General features: G+C 43.8%; 1 protein-coding gene across 1 annotated transcript; it reads left to right on the top strand.

The window, feature by feature from the left end:
- Positions 1 to 2,099: 2,099 nt before the first annotated feature.
- ism1 (isthmin 1) lies at positions 2,100 to 15,689 on the top strand. Its single transcript, XM_030069931.1, has 6 exons — positions 2,100 to 2,943; positions 10,162 to 10,383; positions 11,343 to 11,637; positions 13,426 to 13,569; positions 13,769 to 13,858; positions 14,224 to 15,689. Exons 1-6 carry the CDS (start codon positions 2,806 to 2,808, stop codon positions 14,739 to 14,741), a joined length of 1,407 nt encoding a protein of 468 aa, XP_029925791.1. The 5' UTR covers positions 2,100 to 2,805; the 3' UTR covers positions 14,742 to 15,689.
- Positions 15,690 to 15,986: the final 297 nt, after the last annotated feature.

Here is a 15,986-nt window from a genome sequence, read left to right as displayed (position 1 = left end):
AGACAGAGGACTTAGTGCAAATGGTTAAATGGCTAATCCAGACATGTGATCAGCCTCATCAGCTTTTTGCTAGGTAATAAGGGCAAATGCAGCTTCAAACATGAAAGATATGTGACTCAAGGGAATGAAATTCACAGTTTAACCACACACTAATAATCAGAGAAATCTTTCACCACTTATAAGTGCAAAATGATTGAGGACTAACAATAAGGGAATTTGTCAAGATGTCAGATTTGACCATCCTACTCATCACCATCTTTTGAGTTTGACTCCATAGTCAATAGAGATGAATAACATATTGGCATAGGAAAGGCAGTGTGGCTGTATCTGTGGGTTATACTGAGAGGCTTTTGTATCATCATGAAAAAAGCGAACAACAGTGTCAAAAAAAAAAAAAAAATTGAAAAAATACCCTTCAGAAAAAGTAATCAGGAGTGTTTTCTGAAGCACCTAGGCATCCGTTTGGCATGGAGAGATATTGCATTTGCATATCTCAGCTGAAATAAATTCAGATTTAATCATGTAGTGTGCATCATAGTGATTTATGGAGAAGATGTTGGGGAAAATGCCAGAAAAATATTTGGATCACATTAAAACAAACAAATATATATATATATATATATATATAAATATATATATATATGTGTGTGTGTGTGTGTGTGTGTGTGTGTGTGTGTGTGTGTGTGTGTGTGTGTGTATCGGTGATTTAAGTGTCGACACCCAACCCAGTATCACCAGTGCTCTCTGTGACCAGTGTGCCTCTATGCATGGAGACTCGGTGATGTAGTGCGAATAATTTATCAAACTAGTCACCGCTAACTGATGCAAGTGCATCCATAAATTTAATGCGTTCTTTTAGTGAGTTAGTTACATAAGATTTGATGGGAAATTATATAAATGTAAGGAATTTGTCAAATGATGCCCATTTCAAAGTAACACCTCTTGGTACACAAGCTGACGCATCGACCTACCCTTTGAAGTTAACAAGAAGTGTCTTATAAAGGGTAGTACATAATGCGCCATTTGTCTTGCTTAAGTGAAGTGTTACAACACCTTCTGTAATTGAGTGTTGATCACACTCAGGCTCGTTGCTTTACACACAGCGGTGAGAGTCAGACCTCCTGTAAAGGACCTCTTGTGCGCTGAGACGCGCCTGTGTGCCCAATGCGACCCACGGCACTCGTTCCAAAGTGGGGTCCGGGGACCTCCAGGGCTGCTTCAGGGGCTTGAGGGGGATAAGAATGAGAAATGAGAAAAATTAGGAAAAATTCATCATTAGATAAGTCGCTCCTTAGAAATTAGTACAATGCTCTATAATCTATTTATTATCATCTCTTTATTTATCTGAGATTCGTCCCTATACCTGTGCCAAGAGCGTACAGAGATAGTTGTGCGCTCTCTCTCGCTCTCTCTCTCTCTCTCTCTCTCTCTCTCTCTCTCTCTCTCTCTCTCTCTCTCTCTCTCTCTCTCTCTTTAATTTTCTGTTTTGTTTAACTCGAGACCACATATTACTTTTGACTGTACGATATCATTGTCTGTTTTTGGTTTGGTTTGTAAGGATGAGTGTATTCAATTTTCAGCCCAGCCCAGCTTCACTGCACCCACTGCCCTCTTTTTGTAATCTCTCTTTCACTGGGGGGTCTTTGATACATAGGCTATCCAGAAAAGGGGAAATTGCTTCAAGGAATTATTTAGAGGGCAAAAATGACCTCCTAATGTGTCATTAAGATGTTTTCCTATTATTACACACTAATTCTGTATGACCCTGTTAGAGGAGAAAGAAGTTTGTAGACTGGTGCCTCCCGCCACAGTGACTTAAAGTAAGACATCCTTAACATGTCCCTGTAGCAGGGAAGTGACACTGTAGTGAAACTAAACTATTCCTCATCGTGTTGGTTGTTCTGGAACCTCCTTGAGGACTTTTAATGGAACCCGGAGCCCAGTTTGCGCAGCAGTCGCTCAGAGGGATGAAAGAGTTAAATAAGGGGAGGGCGTCTTGACAGCAAACCAGCAGAGGGGCGTATAGTATAAAACCACCTCAACAGCGCACAACAGGAGCAGCGTGTGTGCCTTAGTGAGTCGTGGTTTCCTTTGCTTTGGTATGACTTCAGCAGCACTCATTCGAGACGCATGCCAACCTGCGCTTCAGGGATCACAGTCTGCAGCATAATGGATGAACACTGAAGTGGACAGAACTTTTGGGGCTCTCCTCTCATTTTTGCGCTCCAAGGGTAGCCTCACAACTCCGTCGCTCCATCCTTGTAATGTTTTTGGATGGTACAGAATGTGGACAAACCAAGAGATGTGTCCCACGGTGAGCTAAGTGAGGGAATTTGGATTGTGGGGCTAAGAATGTGGCGGGGACACTACGGGGCAACTGGGCTGCAAGTTTCCTAAGCGTGGAGGTTTGACGAGGGCGCAACAAGAGATCAGTGTTAATGCTGCGCGCTGGAACAGTCCAATGCATCATTTTAACAGACAGTTCACCCCTTAAGGTCTTACCATCGTGGGCTCTAATCTAGTCACTATCAAAGAGGATAGTACATCTTATTAGGATAAAGCCATAGCCCACAAACAAAACCGCTGGACCCCAATTAAACTGTTGCACCTTTTTCCCCGATCAGTTGCCTGTTCCCCTATCCTTTTCCCCTCAGTTTAGTAATTCTGATCCCCGAAGTGGCTCCGAAGTGGTGTTGCGGCTCCTCGTCCCCGGCGGATCCGGAGATTGGAGTCTCTGCAGCGGGAGGAGGCGGTGCTGGAGCGCCGGCCACACCGCAGGCTCCGAAGAGCGGCCGCGTCAAAAGGATGGTGCGACTGGCGGCGGAACTGCTGCTGCTCCTGGGACTTCTTCTCCTTACCTTGCATATCACAGTGCTGCGGAGCAATCCGCTGCCCCAGGGAAATGTAACTCTGAACATAGACCAGGACACTTTACTGTCAGAGGTGAGTTGAACGAATTGCCCTGCCAGACTTCATGATTATAGTAGTTTTCTTTTGGAGAAATCTGATGCCAAATCTGTTGTGTGGTGATCTGAAAGGAGTCTCATTGTAAACAGGCTTAATGGTCACAGATGGGTTTGATAAAATGCTCATATATGCCTATGGCCCAGGTAATATAAAGCCTCCATTCCCTGAGGGTCCCTTTGATTCTTTCGGGGTTGTTGACATACAGGGATGTGGTCTCCCTAGGGTGTCCCCTGGGAATGGCAGTGAGGCAGTAGAGGAGTAGGAAGATGAGGCAGGGTCAGAGATCAGGTCCCCCCACAGACACACCTCCCTATTGTTGGGGGTTAAATGCTAGCTGCAGGCAGTTCTCTGTCATCATGGACTCATCACTGTCATCTAAGTGCTCACTAGTGGAGGCAGAGGGTCGGAGCTGAATCCCCCAGTGTCACCCAAAATTGTGGCTGGAGGATGGTCTGCATCCATCTGACTTAATACTGTTCACTCTCACCCAGCTTTACGTCCCGCTCCTTCCCTTTAACTCCATATGGCACTCAGATATGTAAGAGCATAGGGCACATGAAAAGGATTACAGCAATGTGAAGGTAAACAGGCCGGATCCATCCCATGAATTCCCAATGCGTGCATGTCAGAGATCCTTTGACATCAGAGTAGGTTCAGCTTTCCACTGTTGATTTTAATATGTTCCTGTCAGAGACCTCATGTTGTGGCCCCACAGCTGAGAAACACTAATTTAGGATGTGCTTGTATAGAATTTTGCAAGGGAGACACTTGTCAGCGTGACACCACTTCAGTCAGGTTTAATAGTTTAACAGCCTGTTTTAACATCAGAGTAAAGCACCCAGATTCCAGCAGACCCCAAATCCTGACCTAAGGGGTTAAGACGGGCCTGGGATCAACAGGCTTTTTTGGAGAGTTAAGCATGCTTTGGCTGCTTTTTGATGTATTTTTAGCTTGCTACTGAAATACTTTAGTCACTCATTGCCTACTCCATGACCTAATTATAAATGGGTATTTATGCTCATTGAAACGGTCGCAATTGTGTTCTCTGTAAATGGTTTATTATGGCGTGGGGAGCTGAATGGAAACAATTTTCACTTAAACACAGGATGGTTAATGTAATTCCTCATATCTCCACCATCACTGCCATCACTTTAGACAAACCTGTGTATATGTAAAGAGCAAGCCTGTGTTCTGTTGGATCTTGGGTCATGCAAAGCTGGAGGATATATTCCTGGAATTTATCAGATGTTTGTCTCACAGCCAAACGTTGGGTGAAACCATCAGGAGCAGGAAGGAGAACATTCTAAGAAAAATACCAAAAGCATGCCACCCCATTCCTGCCCTTTAAACCTTCAGATTTCATTGTCAGTAGTCTACATTTACATTCAGATTCTGGATTAAGTCTGTCAGTTTCTCAGAGAAAGTGCCCAACATTTCTACACATACCCCACGGTGAGACGAGGACTGAATGGTTTCGTGCTCATGAATGGACCGCTCTGGCCATGTGCAGATATGCTTCACTGGTTTGCCACTGAAGACGATGATGTCATCTTTCGCCCGGGCTTGTCACGGCCCAGGGGGTGTATTGTCATCCCAAGGTGTCATATTTAAAATGCCATTCACAGAAACACAAATGACAGGATCCGGCTCTGTGCACCTGTAGTGGGACAGGAAGAAAAAACTCTTGGTTGTAGGCACAATGGAAGCAGGGTGAGCAGTATCATCACCAACTCATAAAGGCACATTCATTTTGCAGTTTAAGGTTAGTGTGCCCCCCTCTTCAAAATGTGATGTCAATATTGTATTTTTTTAAAAAAAAATATCTATTAGTGTTTGCCAGCTATTGAAGGACAAGTACAGCTGTGCAATAATACCGTGAAGCTGGATAAATCATGGGACACTTGCCCCTTAACCTTTTGATTGATTTTTTTTTTTTTTTTTTTTTTTTTTTTTTAACTGTCCAAGCAGTTCACTCGTGAGCTAATGAATGCTCTGTGTTTCAGTTTTGATAAAGTAAATAAACACACATGCACCATATACCTAGTATGAGGTATGTGACAGGGGAAGGATAGTTTTCTTTTCCACCTAAGTGTAGCACTGAAAAGCATCTGGCACAATGTGCACTGCCTTCATTTCCTGCCAGCCTCCCTGGGGGGAAGGCCCCCTGAGTTGCTCCCAATTGAAAATGGAGTCATGCCCCTTTAAGCAGCCCTCACAAAGTGAAAAAGGGGGAAGCGGGAAAAGGAGAGGAGATGCCGTGAGGAGGGAGGGAGGAAGGGAGGGGATGGCTTGTGTGTGCGAGGTTCATTCATGGCTTTTCAGGGTGGGGGTGACATCCTGGGAGGCCCCAAATGAACTGAGGAATGGTGTGTCACTTTTGATCTTCAAATTAGAACACGTCCCTCTTTGAGGAAGATCTCAGTCGTATCACTCAGATGATTAATACCACCTCTGAAATGGCCTGCCATCAAGGGGGAGCACCACCAAAGTTTTAGCTTTTAAAGTGTGTTATTCCTGGGGAGTAAGACAGTCATCCTGATTAATGTTGATTGTTGTATTCAAGAAGGGAAAACAGCTCATCTCTCTAATTAACATCCACTGAGAGTGAACTCAGGAAGACAGACACAGGTATTATGTGAACATTACCTGAAACTGAATTTTACTTCTTTTTCAGGAATTTTTGTTTTGACACAACTCCAGTTACTCCATATAAACTGCTCCAGTTTCTGCATTCTTTCCATTCTTTCCATATTTTTTTGTGCTGTGATTACTCTGCTGAAGTGGAAAAAATATCGTGCCTGAATTCCAGGAATCTGACTGTTCCTTGTTAGCCTTTTTTATACACACACAGATTCATGACATTTACTGTTTTTGGTCTAGTCTTGTGTGGGTTCATAAGCGCCCAGGCATCAGTACAGTCCTGGTTCCATCATTTTGACACATGACATTGCAAGTAACTGGTTTACACCTCACACTGCTGAGCTGCCAGACTGGAGTACGGCCTCAGTTTGAGAACATAGGCAGTGAATCTCAGTGCCTCCCGTATAGTTTTCTTCTGTTTCTGTTGTCTAACCACTGCATTTCAGTGATGGATGATGTTTTCAGCAGTATTGTCTATTTTTGAGCCCCACAGAAACTGTTGAGAGAGATGACATGTTGCTATTTCTCTCCCTTGATTTCCAGTAGTCTGGTGATCATATTACAGATGCATATATGAACAGCACTGGGACGGACAAAGCATTTATTTTTTATTTATTTATTTTTTTTATCCCTGGCATCTGTTTCGAGAAGTAATTTGACAGGCATCTGGCTCAATTGGTGTCTGGTGGTGTTAGCATTTAAGACAGACAGAGAGAGAGAAAAAAAAAAAAAAAACAACTGAGTACTCATTCCACTGGCAGCTGATGTCTGAAGCTGACTGCTCAAATGAGAATCCAGGAACATGTTTCACCAAAATGAAATATGGTCTTATGATTAGAGACCTTGGAACAATACTTTCTAAAAGTTTTTAAGAAATCATGGAAGGTGGACTAAAATATCAGTGGCACTCTCTTTGGTCTTGAGATACAAAATCCACCCTTGAAATTGATGTTAGCTTTTAGGTGTGAGAGACGAGCTGCTGAAGGTTTGAATCCTTCGCTGGCTGGAAGAATCTGAGCTTGGAAAGTGAAGTGGACCATCCTACCTCCCTCAATGTGACTGCACTGGGCAGCTATTTAATGTGAATATGTGGATCTGGATGCGTTCGCCAGATAGATAAAGGTGAAAAATGGTTAAGATGTCTGGTAATTGCAGCTGTTTCTTGCATGGACACCTTTATGACTTTAATTAGACATCATCTGGACTGACCATGGCTCAGTTTCCCAGCAGTTATAAACCTCACAATTAGGCTTCCTTGTGCACCGCATTGCTTTTTATGGCTAACAGATAAGTTTCTCAAGCGAGCCCATAAAAAAGTGAGAGTTTATGGCACTAAATCTTCCCAGGGAGCTGAAAAGACCTTGACAAACCTGTCCACACTAGAAACCAGCTTTTTATTTCCAAAATTAATTACATGCTATTTGAATAAGGAACTGATGCATTAAGCCCACTTGTTGCCATGAGTGTAAGGTGCACTGGGTGAGAGTTACTCTTCCCAGCAAAGACATCAACCAGGAAAAACATTTTGTTTGAATGGTTTTATTATCTATGATTTCTCCTTGAGGCCTTAGGAAAACACTGGTGTATAACCACAACATAACTGATGGGCTAACATAATTATTATCATTATTTTATACCATTTTGCAGCAGTCTTGGAAAAGCGTCTATATTTTTGTTAAAAAGACCAATTATCATTTTTTTCTACATGTTGCTTTTTGTTAGCCTGCAGTCCACCATATAATCTACTTAGCCTATAAATCACATAGTATTACCACACCGGAACACTATTTGAAGTATATAATCAGACCTCTATCATTGCAGTACTTTTTTTAGAATACACAACTATGAAATCAGACAGTTGACTGGATTGCCAAAAAACAGCCAATCACTGATATATCCATTTTCAGGATATCATAATCAGTATATGATGTTGAAGTACACCAGATCAAAAACATAACTCCCAAATAATCATGGCATATTGGCTTTTTTGCTCTATTAATGCATACATGCACACTTTGGAAACATAGTCAGGAGCATTGGGATTAATCACAACCAGTTTGAACCACCCAGACTGGAGTCAGGCCTTCATAATCCATGTGAGTGGTGTAATACACCAATATATGACATATGATTGAGTTAGGATTAGACCATATAACAGAGGATTGTTATTTGCCCTGCAAAAAGTGTCACAGAGTTTCATACTGCAACAATTACTGTCCCCTGAAAATGTACTTGTGGTTGCATTTGCATAGTCACAAGTTAGGGGTTTTCTGCATAGATTAAGACAGATAATGCATGAATTTCATGGATTGAGGTGGTAGGTCATTGGACAATTGGACAACTTCATTTTAGTAATTGTTAGAATCGTGCAATCTACCGCTGTGTCCCAATTCTGTGTTTGTCATTGCAGCTGGGTGACCAGTTCACCTCCTAGGGCGTCTCTGACATCATTAAAAACCATTTGGATTAACTTCGTAAAATGAGAAGTGCTGTGACTTAGGAGGGCTCAAAGTGTCATACTGTAGGAAATATACTGAGGAATACTTTCCAGGTTGCGTCATTGGACTATGTTCAGTATCAGACCATGACTTAGAAATCTGTGGGCGTTTTGTGGCAATTTGTAATCCAAGGGACAATTTGTGGTGTCAGTGGCACTAAAACAGTGGTGTCTGGGAGCAAAAGCAAATTGTGTATTCTTTATTTATGTTGCTGGAAGCCAGTATAAAATATAATCCCATTGACCGCTACCTCACCTATCTACGGTTTACCTAATTATTTATTCATTTATTGTCCAGATTGAACCTGTCAAGTGTTGTTGGCTTGAATGAGATCTGGGAAAGTGGTAGGTGATTGTCCTCCATGTAAAAAGGCGCTGTCTGCTCAAAGGACTTCATCTGCAGCCAGTGAGTGACTTCTGAAGGCTGGGAACTTGAAAGGCAGGGTTATCACTTTGGCATCTCAAAGCTTAAGCACTTGTGATAGAACCAAAGAGGGTCCTGTGATGTTCACATAAAGGCTGGATAGTGGATGGACAAACCATGCTGGCATGTTGAAATTACCTTCTCCTTTGCAGAGCTTCATATCCTGTTTATCTTTCAGCCGTAATTGGTTGGTCTCGGTCAGCGCAGGACATTCTTTGCGGTATTAATTGGAATCTACATTTTCAGAATGTTTAATTCATTCCTCTTCCTCAAATTTTATGATTTTGTTTATAAACTTGTCTAAAACCTCTTCCCCTCTTTGTTTGGAGATTCATGCAAAATGTTGAGCTACTATGTTCCTCAAAATTATGGGCAATTACATGATAGCTATAATTATGGCAATAGCTCACTTAAAGAAGAAATGTGGGCTGAATGTTTTGAAATTCTTCATATATGGAACTCAGTGTAGGTAAGTGGCTTTACAAAAGTAATGCTAAATGGATATGAAAGTCTCTCCGTGCTGCCCCTGTCCTCTCTGTGGTTGCATTCAAGCAACTTGTACATTTATAATCCCTCCACTTGCACTGCGCAGCTCCATTTACGAAGCCCATATTGTCCCAGAGTGCACCTTGGCCGGACACAAACAGCTCCACTGGGGGCTTTTATGCCCACCACAATGTGGCTAAGCTGACACTTTGTCTGTGACTGGCCACCGCAACCGTACAGCACTGCTGCCATATTCTCAGGCCTCAGCCTGGCCACAAAAACACTAGGCAGGAAGAAATGGGAGTTGAAAAAAGAAAACATGGAACATGATTGATGGTTCTCTTTGATCTTATTTTCTGCCACCCCAGAATGGATGATTGCCGACTACTTATGGCTGTCTGTCCAATTGAGGAGTAATTGCTCCTTCTGTGCATATGTGACAGGGGACATATGCCTCAACTGTCCTTTTGGACGAATTTACAACCTTCTGTCAAACGATGGAGTGTTTTTCTGTCTACAAGGAGGCTGAAGCAATTATTTTGCAATGTTTGTTTAAGTTTCTTTGCATGTTCCCAGTGCTGGACATAAACGAAACCGTCAGTCTCACATAGTTCCTTTCTGCCAGCACAAGAACCATAACACGCTATATATGTCCACATAATAATACTATGGTAAAGGAGTAGTATTTTCTGTCAGTTAAAAATGGAAAAAACCCATACAGTCCAGCTGTAACACAGGGTCTGAATATAGACTGTGGACTGGAGACTAGAGTACAGGAGTCTGTTGTTTGTCCTACTGTTTACACTGACCTAGGTGGTGTAGTGGCTCCCTCTCACAGGGTCCCAGGCAGTTAAGAGTCCATTCGTCTGCAGGATTTATGAAAGAGGTCATGGCCACATGAACCCCATGTCAGCATGAGACATCAATCTAATGTTGCTGAATGTGTAGACTGTAGGTGCCAAGGAAAATACTGGGCCTCATTTACTTGTTTGAGTTTATGTAAGCCACTTGTGAGGTAAACTGATCTTTATTCAGTTGCTTTTTTAAACAGAAAACAGTACTTTTGTAAATATTTGATTTATTTTACAATGTAAAATCACTATCCAGTATAACAACATGTACGCTTTGTTTTTTTTCTCCTGTGCAGAACAATATCAATGCAAAAAGCAGCCCTTCCAGTGAACTGGCTCCTGAGGACCGGAGGACTGGTCCAGAGCATCGGTTGGCCCACCGACCTGCCACCCTCCCCTGGGCACAAGGCACTGGCAGCAGCCTGCAGCGGGATGGCCCAGGAGCTTTCCTCCTAGACCTGCACAATTTCCCTGACCTCTCCAAAGCCGATATCAATGGACAGAATCCCAACATACAGGTAACCATGTGTGTCTGTGCATGACGGTGTCTATGCGTGTGCACGTGTGTGTGTGCACCTGCTTGTGTGCTTTCATGCTTTCACTCACTTGTAAGACATGGTTACCCAAGCACATAAGACAGGAAGAGCAAACAGGAAGAGGGAGAATAGTCTGGTGCACATCGCTACCCCCTTTTTCCTCTCCCTTCCTCCTTCACTTCTCCCTCTCCGTCTCCCTTCACACTTTCTGGCTTGGAGTGAAGCTTAAGATAGACACTGAGGTCAAATCTCACGTCCATCATAATGACAGCTGAAAGGCAGACGCTAACCAGCAATGCCTCACTACTAACCCAAGTGCAGGAAGACTGACTGCAGCTTATGTAAATGTGTGGCAAGCCCTTGCCCATAAGTCTCTCAGTGTGCAGATGGCTGAGCAACCGCTGCCATGTTTAAATCATTCTCCTGTCTAATCCAGCAAGGGGGTCTTTCCATTTCTGAGAGTATCACTGCTAAATCCGAGCACGAACAAAGTGTATTAACATCTCAAGATGTGGGAAGAGAGCGGGGCAAGCAATTGAGCAAGGGAGTGAGGGTGTGGGAGAAGGGAGGGGCAGGGGGTGGAGGGGTGGGGGGGTGTCTTTGATCCTGGGATTCATCTGGCTTTCATGGTCTGGAGGAGGCTGAGTAGCCCTTTGAACTTTGTGTTTAGGTGGAGAGAGCCAGGGAGGTGGGAGGGTAGCTGTGGAGCAGGGGTGGAGGTCCCCCCTCATCTGTGAGGCACATGTGTTAGGACAGAAGGGTGGGGGGTGGTTATCGGGAGTGGGAGTCTCTGAAAGTGTCCCCTCACAACAGCCGCTTGGCTCCCATGCAGCCCAGCTGGTCCAAAAACACATAAAAATCACATGTTGCTTGATGACGGCGTTTAATTTTGATATTGCATTGCAGTTATTTTAATCGATATATTATGTATCCTGATGCAGGTGACCATTGAAGTGGTGGACGGACTAGAGGGTCCTGAGCCAGAGAAGGGTCTCCACAAGGAGAACAAACCCAGCTGGGCCTCTCCTAACTGGAGAAACTGGTGGCCTCACACTTCCTCCTCCTCATCATCCTCATCCTCGTCCTCCTCCTCCTCCTCAGCCTCCACCCCTCATCGAACAGAGGAGCATGACCACTCATATGGCAACACGGAGGACAGTAACTTCCTCCGGCCGCTGGGAGACTGGGACAGGAGAGGAAGCACCGGGGGAGGAAGCAAAGCTCAGGCTGAATACGGTGAGAGTGACAGGAGGGGTGTGTGTGTGGATCTGTGAGTGTGTATGCATGCTTTTTTTGTACACAGGAAATGAGCATACATTGCGCTTTTGTAGAATATTTCCTCAGACCCATAGGCTCATATTTGGACACTGGTCTGCAGCATTTCAACAGATAGCCATAGTCTGATGTGGAATCTGTAATTTGCAGATTTGCTGATTTAAGCTGTCACCATAATAAGTGCAGTCATCCCAGGCCAGCCTCTAGGAGCCCCTGATTGAAGCCTTTAACACTCTTTTATGAGATGGATTCCTCTGTGGCGTGGAGCTGGCTACATGACACAGTTTAAACGCCCTCCAACATCAAAGTTGGACGGCAGGAGCAGGGCCAGGAGCACTGTTAGGCTGCCACACCATTCTCACAACACTGTCCAACAGTAACCCCACAGATAAATCTGCTGTGGAAGAATTTACACTCACTGTCATACGGCATCCATCCTCACCAAGTTGAAGCATGCCCAAACCAACATGGTTGAACAAGAATGCGTGCGCTGAAGAAAATGGCATTTTATCCACTTGCACTTGCACTACAGTGGTTAGGAACGAGATTTCATAAACTGTATTTTTTATTTTTTTTTTGTCAAACCATAAACCGTACTAAAATGTCTTTGGCTTATCACTGCGGTTGTCCTTGTTTCATACCACACTAGTGGACAGAACATATTTATCCTCATTACTCTGCTGGTTGGAAATCTTGTAATAAAATCATAATTGTGGATTGGCAGCATGTGCCGTCAGTCACAGGCCATTGATATTGGATTTAGTCATCTCATCGGTGGGCTACGCGCTGGCTAGTTCCAAGATCTCTGTATGCTACCTTTTGTACGAGCGGCCTCCAGTTCTTTGGCCATAATGTGTAATAGAGGGGGGAGGGTGTGGAGCTAGATGGCTATCTGGCCTGTATTCATACAAAATGCTCATAATGAGGGGCAGATGGCAGTGAGGGGGTTATAGGAGGGTTTGGACCCAGGCCAGAAATACTTCCATCCCAACATGCCCACATTAATTCTCCTCATTGATGGAGTAAATTGCTTTCAAGATGTGTGCATGTGTGTGTGTGTGTGTGTGTGTGTGTGTGTGGTGGTGGTGGGTGGGGTGCTGCTCTGGGATGAATTGGTCATACAGCCCACTGTAACTGTTTCCATGTATACCCATTACAGTGATCTGCTGAATGATAATTGGAGTTAAGGAGGATTTCTCGCCATTTCACTTCCCATTTCAGACTCAATGAATCACACATACAGCAACTGCTTTGTGTCTAGTGTCACTGTCACCAAGGATACTGGAGCTGATATCCTCTGCATTTATAACATGGGAGAAAATGTCTATTTGTCAGCTGCCTTCTGGATGTCTCCCAGCTTTGTTGGAATCTGCAAAATGGTGCCCTAATATTTTCCTGACTGACAACACAAACACACTCACACACACGCACGCACACATACCCTTTGCCCTGGATTTATTGGTTCTACAACTTTGTGTCAGCGCGTACAGTACGGTCTGTGCATGTGTGTTTGTGTGTTTGTGTGTGTGTGTGTGTGTGTGTGTGTGTGTGTGTGTGTGCTCACACAGGCCTGCCTGGTATCTGGTTTGAGGGTCAAAGTCAAAGAGAACTTTGAGGCTGCCGCCCTACTTCCCCTTTCATGTCCTCCCCCACTTATTATTAGTGAGGCATGTTAACAGGCCTGGATGCAGCATGTGGCCTCCATCAGAGCTGAGTCTCACTCTCTATGTCTCTCTGTCTCTCATCCAGACTATATTGATGGAGAGGGGGATTGGAGTAACTGGTCAGCGTGCAGTGTCACCTGTGGGAATGGCAATCAGAAGAGAACCAGGTCATGTGGTTATGCTTGTACAGCCACTGAGTCCCGTACCTGTGATATGCCCAACTGCCCAGGTAAAGGCAATATGTCTTAATTCTGGATAACCTTTGTTGTATAAATATGGATGTGCATAGAAAAATACTAGCTCTATAGTGAAGATAGCTTTCAAGGGTATTGGAAGATGTGGTTCGAAGTGCATGTGTGTGCTTGTGTGGTCCTTTGATGACTTTCATCCTTTGATAAACCATTTACCATGCATTCATCTATCCACAGGAATTGAAGATGCCTTCAAGACGGCAGCTACTGAAGTGAGCCTGTTGGCTGGAACAGATGAGTTCAATGCCACAGAGCTCTTTGGTGTTGGTAAGATTCTCTCTGTTCTTGTGTTACTCCCTCAGTCAGATGGTCGTGCTGTCAAAGACAGCTCATCCATCTGGCAGCAGTGCACAGCCCAGTATTCCTGCTCACACTTAGCATTCCTCATCCTTTGGCTCTGCCCCATTACTGTGCAGAGATGGAAATGTTCGGCAGGGCAGGAAGAGCACAGCATGCTGCTGCTCGCTCTCTTTGCATCTGTCTGTTCCCAATCAAGTCAGAGCTCTGCCATGACAAAACACACCTTCAGTCACACATTACACCTTCATATGCTCCTGTTTTCATCTTCTAACATGAGACGCGGGGTGTTGGGAAGGAGATGTAGCGTTTAACTCTGACCTAATGTTTTCCAGACACAGACAGCTGTGAGAGATGGATGAACTGTAAGAGTGACTTCTTGAAGAAGTACATGACCAAGGTGACCAACGACCTTCCCAGCTGCCCGTGCTCCTACCCCACCGAGGTGGCGTACAGCACAGCTGACGTACATGACGCCACTACACGCCGAGATTTCCGCTGGAAAGATGCCAGTGGGCCAAAAGAGAAGCTGGAGATCTACAAGCCCACAGCACGTTACTGCATCCGCTCCATGCTGACACTCGAGTCCACCACACTGGCGGCACAGCACTGCTGCTACGACGACAACATGAAGCTCATTACTCGCGGCAAGGGAGCTGGCACACCCAACCTCATCAGCACAGAGTTCTCAGCTGACCTGCACTATAAGGTGGACATCTTACCCTGGATCATCTGCAAGGGGGACTGGAGCCGCTACAACCAGGCAAGGCCTCCAAACAACGGGCAGAAGTGCCCTGAAAACCCCCAGGATGAGGACTACTACAAACAGTTTGAGGAAGCCAGAGAATTCTAGCCCTCTCTGGGGTGAAGGGAACCAAAAACACTTCTTAAACACTCATCTAAACCTCACAAATGGTGCTGAGACCATCTCCGTTTTATTCAACTTTAGGTCAAATAACACAGACGAACTGCAAGGCTCTGAGAAACAGGACTGACTGTTCCTCTGAGCCAACATGAAGAGGAACGGAAATCCAATGGATTCAGATCTCTCACTTGGACACACAACAAACTTTTTTTTTTTTTTTTTTGTCTTCACCAAAACCAGAGACAAAGTGTTGTTTTGTTTATTTTTAATTTTCTATAAAATATGCCTTGGAGAAAAATGTAACATAAATAATGTTTGTTTGTTTTTTTGCCAGTAATTATGTTGCCAATTTTAATTTTTTCAGTGTGGGTCAATAAAGGGAAATTTCAGTTTATATTCATAAAAGGGAAAATTGCTGTTGTAAGGCTGTCCGTTTAGATTACATCTATGTTTGTCTCCGTAGATTGTTTATGTTTGAATTTGAGAGGCCAGTGAGGATAGGCAGAAGAAGATCGCCCAGGAATGCATTGGGGGTGGGGGGTGGGGAGCCTGCAGAGGACTGGGGTCAAAGTTTGTCCCATCTCCCCTGTTTGGTCGACTGTAATATCCAGGTTGTCATGTATGCTTGTAAGTATGTTTATTTAGCATGCACATTTTTTTTTTTTTAATTTTAACAAATAATTTACAACCATGTTCTTTGTCTCTCTGACACAGATCAGCCTCTTCATTGTAAAAAGCCTGCATTATTTTTGTAAAGTATTTATTAAGTTGTAGCTGTGGCTGAGTTGGGTGTCCATGATTGTGGTTTCTGGTTCACGTGTGGCTGAATGCTAACTTGAGATAACCTGTCTTACTCTTCAGTTCACCATCAGCGTGAGGATCCCTATCTCAAGTTAGGATTACGCCTTCATAGATTATAAAGAATGTGTGAATACAGTTGTACGGAAAGATTTTTGAGATATAAATCTTTGAATTAAAAAAAAAAAAATCCAGTTTATGTGTCACTGAGAAGCATCCTTTGATTTACCAAGTTCTCTCTTGATAATTTCACCCTTAGGGCTGGGAGATTACACAAATGTTAGGCTGATATTATATGATATTATAGGGATTTTAGATATTGCATAATCATTGTGTTTCCTTGGTTCTACAGGCTGCATTACAGTAAAGGCATGCAAGCCGTTCTGGTAGTTTCTTCTACCTGCTTGCACATCATATCCACATTACTGATGACTA

Source organism: Myripristis murdjan, chromosome 15, assembly GCF_902150065.1.
Source record: "Myripristis murdjan chromosome 15, fMyrMur1.1, whole genome shotgun sequence".
NCBI lineage: Eukaryota > Metazoa > Chordata > Actinopteri > Holocentriformes > Holocentridae > Myripristis > Myripristis murdjan.
This window is presented reverse-complemented; position numbering and strand designations above follow the sequence as displayed.

Excerpts from the sequence above, each read along its gene's own strand:
- ism1 (XM_030069931.1), top strand. The coding sequence starts at position 2,806 with ATGGTGCGACTGGCGGCGGAACTGCTGCTGCTCCTGGGACTTCTTCTC. Across the intron at positions 10,384-11,342 it reads GACAGAATCCCAACATACAG|GTGACCATTGAAGTGGTGGA; the intron begins GTAACCATGTGT and ends ATCCTGATGCAG. Across the intron at positions 13,859-14,223 it reads CACAGAGCTCTTTGGTGTTG|ACACAGACAGCTGTGAGAGA; the intron begins GTAAGATTCTCT and ends AATGTTTTCCAG.